At 41.9% G+C, this 17,287-nt stretch overlaps 1 protein-coding gene across 15 annotated transcripts in view; it reads left to right on the top strand.

The window, feature by feature from the left end:
* The window catches only part of anks1b (ankyrin repeat and sterile alpha motif domain containing 1B), an 833,073-nt gene that overhangs the window by 804,218 nt on the left and 11,568 nt on the right, over window positions 1–17,287 (top strand). For 11 of the 15 annotated variants that reach the window (XM_080207323.1, XM_080207312.1, XM_080207324.1 and 8 more), the window contains 5 exons: window positions 3,101–3,229; window positions 3,797–3,868; window positions 7,122–7,208; window positions 11,626–11,763; window positions 15,300–15,470. In XM_080207323.1, the coding sequence (XP_080063449.1) occupies window positions 3,101–3,229; window positions 3,797–3,868; window positions 7,122–7,208; window positions 11,626–11,763; window positions 15,300–15,470 (597 nt within the window). The remainder of the gene's footprint in view (window positions 1–3,100; window positions 3,230–3,796; window positions 3,869–7,121; window positions 7,209–11,625; window positions 11,764–15,299; window positions 15,471–17,287) is intronic. The other 4 variants (XM_080207322.1, XM_080207314.1, XM_080207310.1 and 1 more) reach the window with 2 other exon arrangements.

Raw genomic sequence — 17,287 nt, 5'->3', positions numbered from 1 at the left:
ATTTTGAGAGTTTCTGCTTATTTAGGATTCCATGCCTAAATGAAATGGGAAATATGTCTTTGTCTGCATAACGACTGTCACTGCTTTCCATTGTGATCCTGTGTTTAGCACTTGACACGATGATCTTATATGGCGCTCTGTGTATTTCTTTGATCAGGGCGTCTGACACACACACACACACACACACACACACACAGAAGGACACTCATGGCAATATTTTTTATCTGGGCCAAGCTGGTGTAAAATTAATACCAATTGAAAATAGATTTTCATGGAAGGATAAGCTCTCTCCCCATGCCCCATTTACCCAATCTTAAGCTCCAGGAACTTACCAATACACAAAATCCACACTTCACAAAGGAAAGGTGATGGCATAGTTGTGTTGTCACTGGACTAGTAATCCAGAGACCCAGGTAAAAGCTCTCATGACCTGGGTTCAAATCCCACCAGGGCAGATGGTGAAATTTGAATTCAATAAAGATCCAGAATTAAAAGTCTAATGGTGACCTTGAATCCATTGATGTTGTAAAAACCCATCTGGTTTGCTAATGCCCTTTAGGGAAGGAAATCTACAGTTCTGGCATATGTATGACTCCAGGCCTACAGCAATGTTGTGGACCCTTAACTGCCCCCTCAAGGGCAAATAAGGATGAGCAATAAATGCTGACCCAGACAGCAATGCCCATATCCAATGAACGAATGAAAAAAGACTCCTGCTGCTTAGTAACCAATGACCACTCTAATCATTGGGGTATTTGTTTACAAAGATGAAATGCAAAGATTTCAACCCTCAATGACTGATCTTCTCCAGGTTTTTCTCAGTGAGCAGGTAAACCAGTAACATGTCCTGCAGTATTGCAGACTTACCTGTAGGGGGGGTATCAGATTACCAAGTCTTTCCCACAGGCAGGCTGGTGATCTTGAAACTTAAAGGACTGTTTAGCTTCCTTCTCCCATTCCCACCCTCTGCCACAGGCCTGCCCCAGAGACTATGCAATAGTGGGTGCCAAATCAATACAACTATTGTCTCGAGAACTAGAATTCAAAATTAAATGGATGTGATATGATGACAGTGGAATCGCCTTTAGAACAAATCTTATTTGGCAATTTACGAAACCATGACAAGTGAAATTTGAGCATGATGAATCCCCACAGACTTTTGTTGTGATAAGAAGAGAAAGTTGGCGTGGATTTTTCTTTGAGACATCATGGTGCCGCTTCCTGTTGCATTTGTCACTTGAGCTTGTTAGAGATTTAGAACTGACCTTTTCATATTCGGGTGAATACAATGTTTACAGCTCAAAGTTCAGGATACAGATGGCGAAGACATGCATATCTGAGAGAGATGAACTCCTATTCAGTGTGAAAAATAAATTAAATGGAGTCAGACCCCCAGTGCCAACAAATGAGAAAATGAAGGGCATAAGGAAAAGTCAAGGATAAGTAATAATTATTTGGCCTGTCAACCTTCATCCAATTGGTGATTAACCAAACTATATTTTCAACATCCTGTCATGTGCTTGACTGAACTACACATCTGGTGGTGTCCAATGGATGATAAAGAAACATGACGTATTCTGTGGACATAAACTCTCTGTGTACTCCACTGCCGTTTCCCTTCTTATTCTGCACTTTTCATGGACAAATGCAATTTTCAAATCAAGTCCTCCATCTACTCCAGATTCTCCTGGCCTTTGTTCATTTGATATCCTACTGAAGATGTTTTGAAAATCCAAATAAACAAAATAGAAAGGATTACCACTATCTGTTACTGATTCCCGAAAGAAATTGAGGAGATTTGACAAGGGAATCAATCGTCAGCCCATGCTGAATCTTTTTTTAAATCTATTGCTCTTAGATGAATATTCCAGCCTCTACTTCAGAACGGTTTCCATCATTTTATTGATTGTTGATGTGTGGCTAGGGGGCCATGGGCATCTGGGTCAGATATTTTAAAACAAGGATATTGCATTTATTTCCTGTGAAACATCCCCAGCAGCCAATGAGTCTTTCACAACCATAGCCAATATCCTATAGCATCCTGCAGGGACATGATACCCATTCAATCTGCTGTAGTTTTTCCCCCCTCATGTTTTTCTTCCCTCCACTTCAATTGCTGTACTCAGTGATACTGGGCACTGCTTGTCTGGCACAGCAACTTACTTCTTTATGGTACATCTTTCGCAGTTTTTCTCAATATCAGTTCATCCCAATGAATTTATTTTTGTTAATCTCTAATTCAGTTGAAGGTTATTGCCTTCCTATGACAATTTTGCCCTAGTCCTCACTGCCGCTGGTTGGCAGGGGATCTAACTTCAATACTGTTATTGCCTTTCAATCCCCATGGTGGATGCTGCACACCTTTAAGGCTTAGGATTTGATATTTTTGTCCTTCCTTCTGTGAATTGGAACCACTGGTGTTACTGTTGTGGTGGACAAGAATATCAATGAAATGAGTTTATTAATTCTCGCTTGCATCATTGGAAGGTTTTGTTAAAGGTGGCATAGGCACAAAGAAGAGGAGGACAGGTCTACCAAGCCTTCCTAGATATCCTAATTATAATTATCAATGCACAGTTTCAACATATCTTGCAGTTGTGGTAGTCTAATCATAATTGGGCTTAGAATCATAGAAGAATAAAATTCCTACAGTGCAGAAGAAGGCCATTTGGCCCATCAAGCCAGCACTGACAACAGACTCACTCATGCCCTATCCCCTTACCCCTACGTATTTACCCTGCAAGCCCCTCTGATAGTAATTTATCTAAGCTGCACATCTTTGGACTATGGGAGGAAACTGGAGCACCCAGCAGAAACCCACGCAGACACAGACAGTCATCCAAGGCCAGAATTGAACCTGTCCCTGGCAGTGTAAAGCAGCAGTGTTAACCACTGTGAGGCAGCAATGCTAACTACCGTGCCACCGCACTGCCCACGTAAATTTACCTTATATTTGCCTCCACTGGAAGGGACGCCAGTGTAAATGAATGTCATTAATAAATAAATTGGGAGGTCACTTTTTATCTTTCTCAGAGTTGTTAATGAAGCTGCCATGTCGGGATTGAATACTTCCCTGGTCTAATTTTCCTTTTCCATTCAGCAGGCGGAATGGAGTGAGCCTTCCATTACTCTGCGGCCTCCGAATGAAGCCACGTCGTCTACGCCTGTACAGTACTGGCAACATCATCCAGAAAAGCTGATTTTTCAGTCCTGTGACTATGAAGCATATGTAAGGATAGAAATATGATAATTGGAAAAGGGAGGAGGGTAAACGGGGGTTGACACGCTATGCTGCATTTTACACACATATGCTCCAATGTGGTCTTATAGCGTCCATACTACATTTGGAACATTGCAAAGTAGCAATTACAGTCAGCAGTACAATTGTACAATGAGCTTGTAACCCTCACCATTTAATAGCGGTGATATAGCAGTTATTGCATCACTAGTTATGTCTTTTACTATGTTTAACTCTGCTGCTTTTCTTAGTGCCACTAATACCTACTTCAGTCTGTCTTAGCTTTTTCCTATATTCTGCCTGATTCCAGTAGGTTTTGTACAGTTTTTTTTATTTCTTTCACCATAATTACCTTCTTTAACAATTTTGGGCCCAGTTTCTACAGCATGCTTTTTTTTTCCATCTGGTATGTACTCATTTTAGATATTTAATAGTCAAAATATTAATTTTGATTGCTGAAAGAAACATGGGCCATTATATTTGGAAATAATTATGCATCTTCACAGTGCTCCTTCACAGGAGTCAGGACAAGAAGTAATTTTCTTTTCTTGTCTTCAGTATTTAGGATCCATGTTGGTGAAGGAGTTGCGAGGGACAGAGTCAACACAGGATGCCTGCTCTAAGATGCGGGTGCGTTCTCCATTACAAGATCTTTGTTCAGTACAGCATGGTGTCAGAGGAATTGAGATACTCACCAAGCAGCCACATTAGTAGTTAAGTTAAGCAGAGAATGTCTTTAAACCCCGAGGGAACATCTGCTAATCACATGGGATTTGTCATCAGACTCGAGCAAAACAATGGCCCAAATCTTCCATTCTCGTTCGTGGCTGGGATTTTCCGGTGCTGCTGAGGGTGAATGGAGTTTTGGCTGGAATGCCAGATTTTCCCATTCTCACTCACCATGGATGAGACCGGAGAATCCTGCCTAATGAGTTTCTAATTTTGCTACATCCATTGTGTGATCACAGTTAACCCCGTAATAGTCTTGGGGAGGCGATGGCCTAGTAGTATTGTCACTAGACTATTAATCCAGAAACTCAACTGATGTTCTGGGGACCCAGGTTCGAAACTCGCCACAGCAGATGGTGGAATTTTATAGAGCCTTTGCAGAAGGAGGCCATTAGCCCATCGAATCTGTCCGGACCACAATCCCACCCAATCCCTATTCCCGTAACCCCACACATCTACCCTGCTATTCCTCCTCACTGAGGGTCAATTTATCATGGCCAGTCAACCTAACCCACACATCTTTGGACTGTGGGAGGAAATCGGAGCACCCAGAGGAAACCCACGCAGATATGGGAAGAATGTGCAAACTCCACACAGACAGTGACCCAAGGCCGGAATTGAGCCTGGGATCCTGGCGCTGTGAGGCAGCAGTGCTAACCACTGTGCCAATGTACCATCCCTATTCAATTTGAATTCAATAAAAAAAATCTGAAATTAACAATCTACTGACGACCATGAAACCATTGTCGATTATTGAAAAAAAACATCTAGCTCACTAATGTCCTTTAGGAAAGGAAATCTGCCATCCTTGCCTGGTCTGGCCAACATGTGACTCCAGAGCCACAGCAATGTGGTTGACTCTTAACTGCACTCCAAGGGCAACTATGGATGGGCAATAAATGCTGGCCAGCCAGTGACACTCATGTCCCACGAATGAATAAAAAAAGTCTTCATATCTTCATATTGTATAACTATTCAACATGCTTGTTAATATAAGGATCTGGGTGACACAAGTCTCCTCAACCAAAACTTATTGCTTTGTATTTCCTGTTCAGTGAGGCTGAGATCAAAAATCTCTGTGGATATTTAGGACCTCCAATCCTCCCGGTATAGCTTGGGGGTCGCCTGGAATTGGCATTAAGTCCTGGTGATAAAAGTAAACCTTCCAGAAGATGTTAAATCAGAACACTCCAAGGATGTACAAGTTAGATGGATTGGCCATGCTAAATTGTCCCTTAGTGTTAGGGGGATTAATAAGGTAAATACATAGGGTTATGGGGGTAGGATCTGGGTGGGATTATTGTCAGCGCAGGTTCGATGGGCTGAATGGCCTCTTCTGTATTGTAAGGATTCTGTGATTTGATGATCAGTTGGACTTTTAAATAATCCAATGGCAGCGGGAGTTTACTTGCAGCATCCTCCAGAGCAACCAAAACCAACAGAGGGGCCTTATCATAAAATAATGTGCATTTCTCACATTAACTTCTTGAGGCAGGGATGGAGATGGTTCAATGGGAATGAGTTGTATTTTCGAGCATCCCTGGGCGTTCCTTGCTGCTGGCTTTCTGTGACATCATTTCCCTTGGGGTCTTTCGGAATATACCCAGCCAGAGATGGCAACCCTAATCACCATTACACACTCCCTGTGCTCCAGTATACTACAACTCAATGATGCGACCAACTATTGAATTCTTCAGTCACTGCAATGAGTATTGTAATAGCAATAGATTTTAGAACATTTGAGCACTTTTTTTTTGTGGGAATCATGACGAGAACGAGTAACTGTGTTTTTGAAGTGACTGGAAGACTTGTCTATAAATGACCATCCAGCCTTCCTGTATTTTGGGGAGAATTCCTGTCCTGATGGCTTTGGTGTCTGAGTGTACAGAAGCACCATTACAACCTTCAGAATATAAACTGATTGATTCATGCTCCAGACCAAAGTAAGACAGGAGCTCTGAGTACATTTCAGAAGGACAGCCGTTCTGCCTTAAGTTTTTATCATTCGTGGTTGGGGCGACACGGTAGCACGTGGTTTGCACTGCTGCTTCACAGCTCCGGGGACCTGGGTTCAATTCCCAGCTTGGGTCACTGACTCTGTGGAGTTTGCACATTCTCCTTGTGTCTGTGTGGGTTTCCTCCGGGTGCTCTGGTTTCCTCCCTCAGTCCAAAGATGTGCGGGTTAGGTTGATTGGCCATGCTAAAATTGCCCCTTAGTGTCCTGAGATATGTAGGTTAGAGGGATTAGCGGATGGATGTGGAGGTAGGGAATGGGTGGGATTGTGGTCGATGCAGACTCAATGGGCCAAATGGCCTTTTTCTGCACTGCAGGGTTTCTATGATTCTATGTATTCTTCACAGGGACAGAACAGAAACAGCATCTTTTACTATCCTAATGCAATAAATTGTTCATGGAATTGAAGAGACCAGCCAAAAACAGTCTCTTACTGGCTGGCGATCGGCAGCCATTTTGAATTTGAAGGCCCAATTAAGGGCGATTTTCCCATACTCCATTTTGTCAGTCCCTCTGCTCAGAGGGGATGTCGCCAGTTGTACAGAGGTTGCTTCCTTGGTCGGCCATTTTTCCCCTTCTATTCTGATACCGGCCTAGTTGAGCTTTATAAAAAATGAAGTCATGCTCACCCCTTTTTGGGCACTTGCATTTGGTGGCACCCCCCTGCTTCCCTAGTTTCCTCAGCAGCGACCCATCTTTCTTGGTGGCAGTGCCATGCTGTTGGCCGTCTGGATCAGCAACATGGTACACCCACCCACTATCCTTAATTTGCCACCTCCCATACCTGCCATCTCTTAGAAATAGTGCCCCCTGCTTACAGAGACTTCCAAGACACAAATCACCCTGACTACTCCTTTGGAAAAACGTTACCCTTGGTGTTCAACTTTATTTCCTTTGGGAGTGTTTTGACTGGCAGTTAGCATTCATTACTATGCTCAATTAAATAACTAGCACTAGCATTACAAAAATAGAGATCTGTCAGCCAGAACCTGAACCACAGTCAAATTTGCTCAAAGAATCTTGTGTTTCAAGTATGCTTTCAGCGTGGAGCTTCAGTCAGGCTTATCCAATCTGTTGAAAGTGTTTGATGTTCCTAAAGTCATTATTTTTGAGAAAGTAACTGACTGTCCTGTTTCCCAGAAGGCTTCAGAACAAATGAAGAAGATTCCTACAATTATACTTTCAATCTCGTACAAAGGTGTAAAGTTCATCGATGCTGCAAACAAGGCAAGGCACAAATTTTTCTGTTCTTTCTTTTTAAGCCAGGGTTTACTAGACTAATAGCTGGAAAGCACACTTCTGAGGAAAGGGTGGACAGGCTTGGCTTATGTCAGCTGAGGTTTAGAAAGGTAAAAGGGGACTTGATTGAAGTATATAAGATGCTGAGGGGCCTTGACCGGGTCAATGCAGAAAGGATGTTTCCTCTTGTCGGAGAGTCTAGATCTCGGGATCACAGTTCAAACATAAGGGGTTGCCCACTGAAGACTAGAGATGAAGAGAATTGTTTCCTCTGACGATTGTGAGTCCTTGGAACTCTCTTCCTCAGAAGGTGATAGAGGCAGCGGCACAGCAGCACAGTGGTTAGCACTGTTGCCTCAGAACCAGTGACCCAGGTTTGATTCCCGGCTTGGGACGCTGTCTGTGCGGAGCCTGCACACTCTCTCCGTGTGCACCAGTTTCCTCACACGGTCCAAATGATGTGCTGGTTTGGGTGCATTGGCCATGGTAAATTCTCCCTTAGTGTATCTCAACAGGTGCCGGAGTGTGGTGTCCAGGAGATTTTCACTGCAGTGCAGTGTTAATGGAAGAATATTTGTGATACTAATAAATAAAGTTTAAACTTTGAATATTCCTGAGAAGGTGATGGAAGCAGAGCCTTTGAATATTTTTAAGATAATGATGGATAGATTCTTGATGAGCAAGGGGGTGAAAGGTTAAGGGGGAATATGGAGTTGAGATTACAGTGAAATCAGCCAGAATTATTGAATGATGGAGCAGGCTTTCTGGGCTGAGTGGCCTACTCTTTCTAATTCAGATGTCCAAAAATCAGCTGGACACTGCCACAATTCTGATATTTGGGAGAATCTGATTTTTGTATTGCAATAAACCACATTTTTAATCATTTTGAAAATAAGATAAATTTTTAGAGACTTTGGGTACATTTGGGACCAAGTTGATATCTAATTGAGGCTGATCGCCTAAAAATCTTGTGCCACCTCTCAAGTTTCAAAGACCATATGAGTTTGGGATCAGTCCAGTTTTTACTGCACACTAGCCTGTGATACAAAAGTGTCTGCTAGCTAAATTATCACTGAGAGACAGCAGGAAGAGCTTCTGTGAGAAACTGAAATGACTCATTGATGTGGCCAAGTAGGGTTGAGGCACATTATGGGAAAGGCTTCTGTCCACATCCATATACGACCATATGTATTCAGAATGTATCTGGACTATATTGTGATTCAGTGCCACAGGGCAACATTTTTACAACAACAACAAGAAAGGGGGAGAGGTTTTTAAATGTGTTTTGCAAGAATATTAAGCGTATAAAAAGAATTCAGCCTCTTAAGATTGTTCTTTCCAGAGACTGGTAATCATCTGCTATATCATGTCACCCAACTCATTTAATCTTCTGTGGGCAACTCCTTTATAGATTCTCATTGCAAGCTCAAAAAGAAGATAACTTAAACCCAATCTAACCTTAAATTCTATATTGTTTACCCTTCAACAATTTCTTTTCTTGGCCAAGCACACATGTCTGCTGCTCTGGATTAAAAGTGATAAAAATCCCTCATGATCTTGTACCTCTCTTGGAGAACTATTCATTTTGTTCTCTTGTCTGCTGTTCTCCATTCACAGTTCACTTAGGTAACCCTCCTTCAGTCAAAATTATCCATTTCTACCAGCTTTTTAGATAAAAACAGTTGTCAATTTATATCCGGGGGCAGAAAAATCACATACGTTCACCCAATCACAGCGGCACCTGAATTTTCAAAAGGCTTCCTGCCAGTAATGGAATAAAATCCCGTATGTCCCAAATACAACATTATCTGTTAGAATGTGAAGTTAAACACGGTGTGATTTTGTTATTGCCAAATGGTTTTCAGCTGATTCTCGGTTGCATGATTAAACCGCAGAATAATAGCTTTGCATTGATTGGATACTTTCACAACACTTCCCTTTCCACGAGTTGATTGGGTTGTGATGAATTCCATGTTACCACTTGCCTACTTTCAGATGGATTCCAATTAACCATAGTGCACACATTTAACACCAAACTACATAAACTTCCATTCATACCTACAAGCAATTCAGCTGATAAGCTGCAGATGACTTTCATGCCACGCAAGTGTCAGATAATGACCACCTCCAACAAGAGGGCACCTAACTATCTCCCCTTTCAGTGGAATTACTGTCATTGAATTCTCCCACTATCAACACCCAAGTGGTTACCAAAACATAGCGGGACCAGCCATATAAATACTATCGCTACAAGAGCAGGTCAGAGGCTGGAAACTCTATGGTGAAAAACTCTTATTTCTCAGAGCCTATCCAACATCTGCAAGGCCCAGGTCAGGAGAGTGGTGGAATAATCTCCCCTCGCCAGGGTGAGTACAGCAACAACAACAACAATGCTAGAGAAGCTTTGCAACATTCATGACAAAACAACTCCTTTGATTGATGCCTCCATTCACTATCTTAAACATTCATTCCCTCCACCACTGGTGCATAGGAGCAGCCCTCTGTACCATCTACAAGGTGGAATGTAACAACTCACCAAGGCTCCTTCAACAACACCTCCCATGCCTGTGATTTCTACCACCTAGAAGAGCAGATGCATGGGAAGATTGTCATCTGCAAATTCTCCCAGCTATCCTGACTTGGAATAATCTCATTATTCCTTCACTGTCTCTAGGTCAAAATCCCGAAACTCTCTAATTGCATTGTGGGTGTACCTACACCATGAGGACTGCAGCAGTTTAAGAAGGCGAGTCATCACCACCTTCTTGAGGGGCAATTAGGGATGGGCAATAAATGCTTGCCTTGCCAATGGTGTTCTGGTTCCAGGAAAAAATATATGTTTAAAAACTCCCTTGACTCAACGCATCCAGAGCTCTGTACGTGCCATCAATTTCTGTTGTGTTTCTCACCTGGTCACAGAGATTGGTGCACTCAGACCATTTTAATATATTAGGGGAAAAACCTGCATGTCCATGCAACCAGCAATATAAAGTGCAGTAACTGTGTAATAGAACACTGTAATTTAATTTGGAGAGACAAGGGATCAATGTTGGGAGCGCAGTAATTCAGTAAAAGTTATAATAAGAAATTAAATTATCCCTACTACCATCTAATGTTCACTGGTTTGGAGTGAAAAAGAAAATTGGTCTCATTATCCTGGGAGCTGGAATGGCCTTATTTCATGGATCCAGAATTTTTAATATTGTAGTTCGTACAATGAGCGGGAGACTTCATCAGAATGTATGTTTCATTGGAGCTGGGATTTCAAAAAGAAGCTATCTACAAAAATATAAAATATTAAATCCAGCAAGAGAAAGATAGGCTGCCATGAGCTTATGGAGTTATCAGCTTTTCCCAGGCCTGCAGACCACACTGACTTCAGTCTGACAGCATTAGATTTCCTCGCACAGCGTAAGCTTTGTGTTGGTGTAGCTTCATCAAAACTAGTTTCACTTTCTAACCAAATGGCACAGACATTAAAATGTTGTTTGAAAATGTCTGCACGTTATCTAGCTCTTAAAGCTTAGGATAGCCAAACATTGTCACAAAGCTGTTCCATCCAAAAGCCAGAAAGAGTTGACCTGTGGCAACTGAGGTTCTCAGTTATCATTTCAGGTAGGCTATCATTTCAGAAAATCTGTTCCCCCTCTATTTATAACTGAAAGTCTGCCAGGAGTCTGTCTTACACATTATATTTCAGCTGGAAATATTTGAATTTGGACATTATTTTCCATTCTTGTAGAGCAGCTGACTCAACTTAGCCCACCCCCAAACTTTTGCCATCTTAATTCTAGACATTGTCAGAAGCCTTTCCTTCGATTGTACCCCTTATTCCGTTATAAACATAACATCAATGATTGTTTATAATTGACCATTCAGACAGCATCTTGTATCAATATGGTATCAAGCAGGAATAATTTTCAGCAACTTAAAAAAAATTCCAATCATTTTAGGATTGGTTTTGCAGAGAGTTCCATTACTGAGCGATTGTCGCTACTTGTGGCATGGAGTTCTAAATATTCTTCTCTCTGCTGTATCGAAGTCCCAATGAATTAGCAGTTATCATCTGTTCACTGAAATTAATGCAGGCGGATGATGTTTTATGCAAGTCATATATGGCCAAGCTGCTAACAATAAAAGGGTGAAGGACTTGAATGTAATTTAAACACACTGTGAATGAGTGACTCCTAGCAATTCCTGACTTGCTTCCAGAGGCAAACCAACAGTACTTTCTTAACATCTCAGATTAAAAAAAACTGAAAGCAATTTCACATCTTCCTACGTAGCCACGAGCCTTGCTAATTACATGCGATGAATTTTGTACATATTTTGTGTTCAGCCCTGCAAATGTCTCTTTTCTGTTATTTGGAAACCTGCTAATTTTAATACTTTTAACCACCTGCAGAACATCATCACCGAGCATGAAATTAGGAACATTTCTTGCGCTGCTCAAGACCCCGAAGATCTTTCTACCTTTGCTTACATCACCAAAGATTTAAAGTCGAGTTACCACTACTGTCATGTATTCAGCGCGTTTGATGTGGTCAGTCTCTTGACATTTTTCATCTTTTTCTGAACTGATGGAGAGATTCTGATGTGTGATTTTTTTTTTTCTTTTCCCCCTCCCCGCCTTTTTCTGGTTGGATTCCACTTCACTATGGAACTGGGCACCAAACAACTAGCTGTGTTTTCTGTTTCAGTTTTTGGTGACTATTTGAGCAGTGCACAAAAATGAACAAACACATAAGCTATCTTCCTATTCCCAATTGATAAAGACTAGTGCCTTGGTATTGGCTCACAACCAAATCCAACCCTTGATGTGTTGGCTCAATCTGCATTTCATCATTCTAAAAAGAGTAAAATTAAATTGCATTTGTTAAGTTGTTCTTTGAAAGTAAGATTTTTTTGAGGATTGAATTTGAATCAAAGGAAAAGGTATAAGCCAGTATGTTCACTTGTACTGCATGTCCAGATATTTTTAAAGATTAAGTGGATATCAGGGGTACTGTAATTGTGATATTACTGGACTAATCCTGAGGTCCTGACTCTTGAAGTGTAACATGAGTTCAAATCCCAACATCGCAGCTGGGCAATTTAAATTCAATTAATTAATAATTAGGAGTAAAATGTTAGCCTCATTAATAATGATCATGAAACTGTTGTTTGATCATAAAATTCCATCTGGTTCACTAATGTCGTTCAGTGGAGGAAACAAGCAATGCTTATCCATTCTGCAATGCGATCGCCCTCTGAAATGGCTTAGAAAGCCACACACTTGTTTCAAACCTGCCTTGGTCTCCCTAAGTCCAAGAAAAATCCTAGCCAGCAATGCCCATGGTCCCACGAATGAATTTAAAAAATCTGATTTGTACTCTGTTCCCCTCATTGCTGTATTTGTGTATATCTATTACACCATCCGAAACAGGACCCTGTATTACCATTTGTATGCTTATGTAAATATTCTCAAGAGCAGCTCATGCTCTGACTAGAACATCTTGCCATAATTTGCATATAGTTCCACTATGTTAAAATTCAAAGTATATTTACACCCAGCGTTTGAGTCGATTGTGTGGCACTGTTGCTGTCCAGGTTAGTTGTAGACACGAGTCTTTAAATTCTTGTGCAGAATTGGTTGAATGAGGCTGTCATTGAACAGTTACAGAGCTACAACATAAAGCAGCAGCTTTCTCTGCCTCACCAATTTCCGCAAAATGATGGCCCAACCCTTGCTGCTGCTCATGAAGATTGTCCTGATCTGATGCAGTGGCCCATTTATTCTGGAACCTCTCAATTCCAGCTAACAGAGATCGGAGTAGAGCCGGGGGAAGGCGGATGCACCTTTTTACAGAAGGGGCTGCTGTATTTGGGAATTTGAGGTCCGTTCTTTTAATGAATGAGTGTGGGTTGGTGAATGGGTGCGTGTTTGGCCGGGTGAGTGACTGGGTAGCTGGGTAGATGATTGGGTTAGTGAGTGGCTGAAGTAGGTAGGTGGGTGAGTGGGTAGGTCACTGAGCAGGTGGACTGGACAGGTCCAGTGGGTGAATGAGTCGGCATGTTGTTTTAACGGGTGGTGGGATAGTCATGGGAGTGTTCCAGTGATCGGGGATATATTTGGGTTGGAGGGGTAACTGGGTTGTGACAGGGGTGTAGTCAGGCCAGATCATTGGGGGGGGGGGGGGGGGGGGTAGTTGTGTGATTGGGAGTGAGCAATTAGTGGGGTCAGGTGTGGAGTTGCCCTGTTGTTAGACTAGGTTTTAAGCTGGCTAATGTTTCTGGGTAAGTCACTTATACCCATCCTAAATCTCCACCCTAAGCTCAGGATTGAAGATATTTGAGGAGGGTTAGGCGTCAGTGGGAGAGTTGGTAGGGTCAGTGTGATTGAGGGTATCAGTTCTTTAGTTACCCAGGAGTTAGATTAAGATTTTTCGGGCTGATATTTCCTGGCTAACTATTCACCAGAACTTTCCGATACCCTGACTCCAGTTTAGAATCAGGCACTTTCAAGGAGGGTCCCGGGAGAATGGGTTGGCGGTCCGAAGTTCAAACTTCCCAGGTAATTGGCACCAAGGCCGGGAGCGGGATGTCTGTGGGATGCTGACATGCTCTTGGATCTCCAAAGAGCCAGAGAGCAGAAGATCTGGACCAGTAGTGTATTACTTTGCAGTGAACATTTTGGAACCTTAAGGTTATAACTAAGAGTATATCCATTTTTCTAGAGGCCAAAAAATGTTTTTACTCTTCTGAAACAGTGCAAATTAGAATATTTTACAGCAACTACAAGTTGCCCTGTCAAAATAGTGACAGTTGCAGCTTCATTTTGAAACGGTGTATCTCTTAATGATATTCTCATTTAGCTATTCTTCAAAATTTAACCACTTGTGTCTAAAATATTCTTGAACTCATGTGGATCATAGAATCCTACAGTGCAGAAGGAGGCCATTCAGCCCATCAAATCTGCACTGACCTCAATTCCACCGAGGCCCTATTCCCACAACCCTGTGCATTTACCCTTGCTAGTCCCTCTGACATTAAGGGGCAATTTAGCATGGCCAATCCACCTAACCCTCACACCTTTGGACCATGGGAGGAAACCAGAGCACCCAGAGGAAACCCATGCTGACATGGGGAGAATGTGCAAACTATGCACAGCCGGTGACTCAAGCCCAAGTCCCTGGCACTGTGAAATAGCAGTGCTAACCACTGTGCCACCATGCCGCCCACGTGGATAACAACTGTGCCATCAAATGGACTCAAACATTGGGAGTAAATATCCTTTGAATTTTAACAAAGGGAGAACTCAGACTGAATGTGAGAAGATGTTCAAGTCAGGTTACCTGCCACTCCTGAGAATATTTGCCCGAACATTCTAATGGCAATGCACTAGAAATGACTACAAAACGAACCCCGGTGCTGCAGAGCTCACCAGTCAGAATCAGCAACACAGCTGCAGTGGAAGGGATCCTGCTGTTTCCATGGAGATCCACAGTGTTGCAGTTAAAATTGTTGGCAGTAAGCGCATTAGATATTAGCAATCTGTCAGGTTTGTTTTAAATGCTGACACAATTCAACCTTTTGAATCACAATTATGCTGCATAGCCTCAGAGAGCAATGTAAAAATGAGGTGGTATGAATAACCTGTCAAAAGCAAACACCTCACGGTTATTTATTTATATATCCATATCGCTGATAGCAAATCAGATGCATGCCAGTTGGTGCAAGGGGAAAAAAAATTTCAGGATGGAATATTAATAAACTGAGCCTAATGTAATATTTTATATAATGAGTTGGACTTGACTTTAATTATAAAACATGCCACTTTTAGGCTAATATGTTGCAGCTTTAACAAGTAAAATCAAAAATGGATAATGTAACCAGATATGACATTCATCGTTCTTACTTTAGGGATTAGAATAATCAGAGCTCACTACTCCTGACCCCACTGAATTTAGAAAATAGGCTTCAGTTACATGCGCACAATTCCTTTCACGTTACCCTTCTTCGGCTGTGTTCAGATGACTCTTGACAAATCCAACATTTTTTGTTTCATATTTTTTTATTTCCCCTCCCCCCCCCCTCCAGAATTTAGCCTATGAGATCATTTTAACACTGGGACAAGCTTTCGAAGTGGCCTATCAGTTGGCCCTACAAGCCAGGAAAGGTGGCCACGCTCCGTCCACCATGCAAGATAGCCTGGAAAGCAAAGCTGGCAAACCTATCCCAAAGCCACGAGCAAGTATCCGGAAATCTGTGGTAAGAGTCTAATAAGCAGCTAGATGCATAGCAACAAAATGGACCCTTGTGATTAGCAGTCAGCAATTCATTGCATCTCCTAAGCATTGCTACTCAGAGGTCTGGTATATTAAAGACCAGGCGTCTGCTGATATAAATTGGATGCGGGACTGTTTAACACGCAATAAGCAGTCAGAAGGAAATAAGTTAACAATGACCTTTCAATAGTAATTATGCAAATGAATTGCTATCTGACGTGCAATATGTGTTGCCAGTGAGCTGTTACAAATGGTAAATTGAGACTGAAATTTCTCCATAGGGACCTCTGGCAAGCCAAAGCTTGTCTTTGTCACCAATAAAGGAGCTATAATGAGTCCAAGAAATACAGCTTCTGACTCTCCATGTTAATCATTAATCATTTGAGATTTCTAACCTCTCCTGTTCACCAACGGAAGAGTAGGGAAGATCTCAGCATGTTTGAAACATCCGTTAATTACTAATTTCAATGCATAAATCGATTGAGCCCACTTTATCACTTTGTTGCTAGGTATCCAATGCCATTTTTGGGAGGGTGATTAAGTGGAGACATTCTCCTCATGTCCTGGTGCCCAGTTATAAAGTTGAGAGTTCAGGCAGCCTGGCAGCAGGTTACTGGCTCAACCTCTTAACCCAGGATAGAACTGAAACCTGACCAAACAGGGATAATCGTGCAAATGGACATAGAATAGAGTGTTCTTAAATCTGTGCAGCATGAAAAAATACACCAGCTCAAACATATTTCTACTTGAATGCAATCTGTCTTCTGGTTCTCAACATATTTGACACATTGGGTGATTTCAGCTAACAGAAGACAGCTCATGAAATGACCATTAAAAATTAATCACACATTTAATAACTGGCTAGAAAACTTCTCCTGACTAACGATGAGGCGGCTATCACAAATCTGCAGAAATTTGATGGAAATGTCTCTCTGGTTTCATCTGAAAATCTGCAGGAATTCTTCGGGGGGTGGGGGAGGGGAATCCTTAAAATGTGCAATGTTTTACCTTAAGCAAGTTCTGTGACTCCTAATCATAAAATCCAGAGATACCTCCACTTGCCTCAAGCAGAGGTTGTGCGGGCATGAATTAATTTCCATTTTTGTTTGTTACTTTTTGTCCTCTTCTATTTTTAAACGAGAAGGAATCTGAACGTTCCTCCTCTCCAGATCCTGGTTAAAGAAAAATAGTAAATTAATGATTTCCGCAACCTTCCTCACTCCACTTACCCAAGTCTCAGCTGTCATGCTACTTTATGCACTGTGGCAGGGCCAGAGAAGCAAAGTGTGATTAAGCTCAATGTGGCCTCTCAGACTCTGATGGATCGCAACAGTCTGGCCTATTAGCTCCAATCTGACCCCTCTCTTATTGCCCATGTTAATCAAAACCTCACCACCTGTCTCCAGCTATTGATTCACTCAGCTGTTCCACACACAGAGTGTTGACAAGGCTGTCTTAACTAGCCCACAATCCAGTGGAAGGACTGGTGAATGCCTTGCACCATCTTGGGTGAACCAATATCACCGATTGTGCAAAGGAAGCTGGCTATCTCAAATCACAACAAGTATTTGGATTAAAGTATCTTGTTGTGGATGCACAGATTTGTGGCAGCAAAAAATAAAACCTACAGTTCAATATTCTAGCCAGATATACATTTTAGATCTTAAAAAAAGGACTCTTGAAGATTCACATTTGAGGAAAATCTGCATATCATAACAGAGGCCTGCTCCAGATGTGACTCTGAATTTGAGGAATGAAAGCATTTAACATTAACTGAGTAGATACTGAATTATTGTAGAG

This window comes from Carcharhinus amblyrhynchos, chromosome 19 (genome assembly GCF_965287045.1).
Source record: "Carcharhinus amblyrhynchos chromosome 19, sCarAmb.v2.hapA, whole genome shotgun sequence".
In the NCBI taxonomy this organism is placed as follows: domain Eukaryota; kingdom Metazoa; phylum Chordata; class Chondrichthyes; order Carcharhiniformes; family Carcharhinidae; genus Carcharhinus; species Carcharhinus amblyrhynchos.
Note: the sequence above shows the minus strand (reverse complement) of the source record. Positions and strands in the feature narration are given on the sequence as shown.